The 5,523-nt window shown below is 55.5% G+C and overlaps 1 protein-coding gene and 1 long non-coding RNA gene across 2 annotated transcripts; both read left to right on the forward strand.

Annotated features, from left to right (window-relative positions):
- The first annotated feature begins 376 nt into the window (after nt 1–376).
- On the forward strand, nt 377–4,133 carry LOC109264998 (uncharacterized). Its single transcript, XR_008422883.1, has 2 exons — nt 377–755; nt 2,664–4,133. It is a non-coding gene; the product is annotated as an uncharacterized LOC109264998 (long non-coding RNA).
- On the forward strand, nt 755–2,437 carry LOC128772482 (RING finger protein 225). Its single transcript, XM_053904440.1, is given in 2 exon segments — nt 755–2,310; nt 2,312–2,437. Coding segments are annotated over 2 exon segments (1,038 nt in total). The 5' UTR covers nt 755–1,336; the 3' UTR covers nt 2,376–2,437.
- Nucleotides 4,134–5,523: the final 1,390 nt, after the last annotated feature.

The following is a 5,523-nucleotide window of genomic DNA, read 5'->3' on the forward strand; positions in this document are numbered from 1 at the left end:
CTCTCTTTTCATGGGGGCAGGTCCAACCTGGAGAAAAAAGGGAAGAACTTTCTGGTTAGGAATATCTGAACAGCACCTTTCAGATGCCCCCCCCCCCCCAAACCACCAATCCTATGTTCTACTGAGTGCTCCTTTCAAGAAACACTGCTTCTTGCTAAGCTGCCCAGTAGAGTTTCTATTAGTTTTAATAAATCAAGAGGATCTCTTCCAGTTACTCAGGGAATTTTTGGCTCTCTACATTCGCATATTAAAAGTTTAAGTGGAAGATGGTGGTGAGTGATGCGGGGGGGGGGGGGGTAGTTTAAGCTAGACTTTGAAATGCGTGAACCTGTTTGAGAACAGCAATCCCCCCCCCCCTCTGAAAACGCCTGCGCACCAACGAAAGAGCTACCTCCTCCCCTGTGGTCAGCGCCAGGAAATCAGCAAGACCTGGCTACGAGTCTCTGTCTTCTTGCCTCCTTCAATCCCAGCAAGCAATATTTCAAGGGGGAAAGAAAGATACCGTTTAGCTCCAAAATTTCCTCCAAACGGTGAAAGGAACATGCCAGCCCTCCGCTTCCACACTGTGAACGCTGCAGGGCTACCTGGGCTTTGCTAATACAAGTGGAAAGTGTATATAAATGGCAGGGTAATTACTGGCTTTCGCCCTTGGACGGAGAAATGAGATCACGATTTTCACGAACAGGAACCGGAGCTGCCGCCGCTGCCCTGGCTGCCGCTTCCCCTCCCTGCGCGGGTCCCGCATTACATCACCGGTGAGCTCTTGCTGGTGGGGGTTGGGGGGGGGGGGGCGAGGAGGCTCCGCCAGGGACTCAGCCCCAAACCAAGGGGAGCAAACATGGAATAACGAGGGTAAACGGGAGGAGGACGAGGGAGAGGAATAAGGAAAAAGCAGGACCAGGTTTCCCACCGCCACCACCACCCCTCGTCTGTTTGCCGGGGAGGGGGAGGGGGTGTGTGCAAGGGCGCCACATCCTGAAGCAGCCGCACCCCAAATTTCGTTCCTGCACCGCCCCCCCCATCCTCCCTCCACTTCCAATTCCAACAAAAACTGACATCCAAAGGGGCCAGGAGAGCGGCCTTGAGAAGCTCAGGGGGGGACTGCGGAGAGACGCCAGGGGATTGGGAGGGACCGAGGCGCCCGCGCCTTGGGGCAGCGTGAGGGAAGGCGGTCGTCGCTGCGCCCCCGCCCGGCCCAGCCAGCGGTGCCTCCCCCGCCAGGCGACAGCAGCCCGAGGGGGGAGGCAGAAGCGCCTCCTCCCTGCCGAGAGCCGAGGCGACGACCGAGGGGGAGGAAGACTCCTCACCTTGCCCCCGATGAGGGGCGGATCATGCCATGGCAGCGCCGGCGAGCGACAGCGGCGGCGGCGGCGGCGGCGAGCGGAGCCCAACCAGCAGCCCCGGGAGCTCGACAGGAGCCGGGGTCGCCGCGGCGGGAGCCCGGGACGGCGGGGACGCGGCCGCTCGGAGCGCCGCCGTGACCGTCCCCGGCCTGCCTCCGCTCGAGGACTACGAGTGCAAAATCTGCTACAACTACTTCGACGCGGACCGGCGCGCGCCCAAGCTGCTGGCGTGCCTGCACACCTTCTGCCAGGAGTGCCTGAGCCAGCTGCAGCTCCGCGCCGCCGCCGCTGCCGCCGCCGCCTCTGCGAGCGCCGCGCCTGAGCGCCCGCTGCGCCCGCCGCCCTGGCACGGCCCGCCCGGCGCCATCGCGTGCCCCGTGTGCCGCCACCGCACGCCGCTGCCCGACAGCCGCGTGCACGGCCTGCCCAACAACACCAAGCTCGCCGAGGCCTTCCCTCTGGCCCTGCGCGCCGCGCACGACCCGCTGCCCCAGGACCGCCTCCCGCCGCTGCCCGCGCGCCGCGCCGCGCCCGCCGCCGCCGCCCTGCCGCCCGCCCCGGCCCCGGCCCCGCCGCCGCCGCCCGCGGAGGACGCCGCTCGCGAGCCCCGCGCCCGCGCCGGCCTGCGCGCCCCGGGCGCCTACGAGAGCTGCCAGAACTGCAAGCGCGCCGCGCTCACCGCCGGCTGCGTGTGCGTCGTCTTCTCCTTCCTCTCCATGGTGGTGCTGCTCTTCACCGGCCTCATCTTCGTCAACCACTACGGCGGCGGCGGCGGCGGCGGCGGGGGGGCACCTCCCGGCGGCGGGGCGCCCCCTGGCGCTGCCCCCGCTGCCGGGTCGCCCTCGCCCGTGGGGCCCATCTGTCTGTCGGTGGCCAGCATCCTGGCGCTCTTCTCGGTCGTCGTCACTTGGGTCATCTGCTGGCTCAAGTACCGGCCCGAGGGCGCGGCCGCTGGCTCGGCGGGGGGCGGCGGGGGGCGGCCCGAGGGCGCGGGCGGCGGCTGGCGGCGGCGCGCGGAGGAGCGACACGTAACGGGGCCTCAAGCCGGGCCTCCGCCAGCACCTCCAGCCCCCGCGCGGCCCGAGAGGAGGGGGGGGGGGGGGACGGGCCTCCGGCTCCGCGCGCTCGAGATGCGCCCCCTCCGTGCGGCACCGGGACGCCCGGCCACCACCGGGCCTCGGCGTCGCGTCTCTCAGGCCTCCCACGCCCCGCCTCCTCCGCGCAGGGTCAGCGACGGACCCCGAGGAGGCGGGGGTGCTGCTGGGGAGTCCCGTCTCTGTGGACTGTGCAAGATCGCCCTCCGCTTCACGCACCACCCAGGTCCTCGCCAGAGTGCACGGCCGTCCCTCCCCCGAGTCCGAGGATTTGCAAAGAGAAGGAGAAGAGGAGTGGGCCCCCCGCCGCCCCGCCCGAGAGCTGATTTTCTGGCTGCCGCGACTGGAGAGTTTCAGGGGAGAGGTGCGCGCGCGCACGTCTGCCGCAGTTGTGAAAGGACTTGAATTGTCCAGAGCAAGGATGAATGAGATGTCCACGTGAAACAAGGGTGTCCCCGCTTCCTGGCTGTCCTGGAAGGCGAGTGAGCCCGGGGCGCTGAGAGTGAAGTCCACTCCCCGGGGACACGGCGCGGGAGAGCGGGGCGGCGGCACACGAGGCCAGCCGCGCGCAGCTGGGCGCCCCCCGCCCTCCCCGGCAGGTGCGCAGCGCGCCTGCGCGCTGGGGCTGCCGCCACTCAGCCGACGGGAGAGGTGGCGGCGCGCGCAGGGCTGCCGGTGCCGCGGCTCCCGGCTCGGCGGAGTCCAGAAGTCCCATCGTGAAAACTTAGGATTGTTTTATTCACAGTGTTACTATACCAGGAAGTCATTTCATCTTCTGTAACTGGACTCAGGGAGCTTAAAGAGCCCGTTCTCTCTTCTCTTCTCAAAACTGACTTACTGTTGCCCCCACCTGGAAGATACTGAAAGCTATTCACGCAGAATATAAGCTGTAGGCTTCCTCTGCCTTTTTTCTTCATTTCGTTTTTAAAATAATTTATTCTAGAATGTATACATCTGGAAATTTTGTGCATTTAAATTTCCAGGGAAGTGTTTGATAAGCAGTAATATTTCTCCCGTACCTCCAGTCCAAATACATTTCAAGATTAGGAGCAGAAAATAAAGGCGTGTTAGTGATTGGTTCAAGATTTTATACCGTGAACAACTACTGACTTTAAATTATCTGATAAAATAGAAAATAGCTCCCAAAGACAAAACTGACAAGTCTTTCTTCCTCTGATTACAAATATATGTCACACTTACCGGGAAAATATTATTTTGAATTTAACTGTTTGATATTGGAAATCACTGAAAGGTTCACATCGGTCATATTAGATGAAAAAGAATACATATCTACCTGATTTTCTAACTAAAAAGATGTATTACGAGTGTATGTTGCAGGTGGATTAGATGCCTTTTTAAAGAAAAAAAACCCCACTGTTTCAAATGTATTTTATATGAAAACATTCTTTATTCCATCTCTTCAAATTTGGAATAAGACAAAGTTTTCATGTCTGAAAATCACAGAAGCTGTTGAGGGTATGCTGTTATTCCTCATGTATTTAATGCAAGCTGTCTGCATGATATCCTGACATTATTCTATTAACTGAACTTGAATGGAGCATTTGTATCTATCATAGAGTGAAGTAATTTATTGGTCACTGATAAGTGATATGGCTGCAATTTAGGAATTGCAATATGGTGTGTTTTATGTCTGCGTTGTCTTAATAAAAACGAGAAGCATTTATAGAAAAAAAAACCTATTTTCATGAAATTTATTTCATGGGGAAATTGCTCCCAGTTATTTATGGCACTCTTCTTGAAATACTCATCCCCATCCAAATCCTAATTTCACATTTTGAATGAGGCTGAGAGAAATAAGTCACACATGGGAGGAATGTACATCGCGAGGGTGGGCATTTTATGGAATTGTTTCTAGGGTTTCACAGGACTTCTGAAGGCCAAGGGAGATCTATCCATTGTATTTTGAAGGGAGAAGCAGCTTACCCATCCACTAGTATAACATCCACTAAAACTAAACTCTGCTGTCAGGTTTGGTTCTCAGTTTCTGCTAAATGTTTTCAGGTTCCTAATGTTTTTATGTTCCTAATACTAAGAGTCACATTTCAGAAACTAGCTTGGATTTGTTTACACCTCAAGCAAGTAACTTGTGTTACTTCTCTGTTCGTTTTTATCTGTTACTCTTTGTTTACTTCCAGTGCTGAGATTCTGTTTGCATTCATAACTGTTTCGTTGCACAAGTAGATCTACACGTGTGTGTGTGTGCGTGCTACCGACAGAAGTTGGCTTTGTGTATGTAATGATGTGTTCACATGTGCACACACACCTGTTTGTTACTTCACACTCTCAAATTGGCAACCTGGAAGTCTGTCTAAAGTTATTTGGGGACCAGCTTGCTTCTTATAGAGTTTATTTACACTCCACAGAGGAAGGTACACCAAGGACATAAACTGAATTATTCCTTGTAAATGAGAAAAATGTCTGAATCGCCTCCGTCACAGTACAAGCCACATTCTGCTTCCTTCTTAGGTTGCACATGTAAATTTCTTATAATGAGAAATTTGAGCTAGAATACTCCTAAATATAGGAGTCAAAATAGACACAGTTAGTAGTTCAGTACCTAAACATGGTGAGATTTATTTTTTCTTGGCTGACTTTGTCTTGCAGCTCATTTCTGACTTCCTTATCAGAAATTAAGCGACAGGACAGAGCAGCGGAAAACGTGTTCAATTTCCAGTTGCTTTCTGTTATTCAAGTAGTCCCCATTTTGCAGGTGTGCTTTAGTCATCCTAAAGCACTTCCTACATCATGCGGGAAGTCCTGGTATGCCAGCTCCTAAGACAAAGCAGTTTAAAAGGTAATTCTTGAAACGGTCCCATGAGTTGTAGAGAGGGCTCCTGATGTCAGTGGGTGCTTTCCTCCCTTCTCATGGAAATTCTCACCTTCTTGGAAGTGCCTGACCCAATTCTGGACACATCTCCACCTCATGAGTGTTAACTGCCAATAAAATCACTGTAAAAAGCCAGCCCTGGGGGCTCCTGGGTGGGTCACTCAGTTAGGACTCTTCGTTTTGGCTCAGGTCATGATCTCACTGTTCCCGAGTTCGAGCCTTACATGAGGCTCTGCGC

The sequence above is a fragment of the Panthera pardus genome, unplaced genomic scaffold (assembly GCF_024362965.1).
Source record: "Panthera pardus isolate Hobbes unplaced genomic scaffold, ASM2436296v1 HiC_scaffold_10, whole genome shotgun sequence".
In the NCBI taxonomy this organism is placed as follows: Eukaryota; Metazoa; Chordata; class Mammalia; order Carnivora; family Felidae; genus Panthera; species Panthera pardus.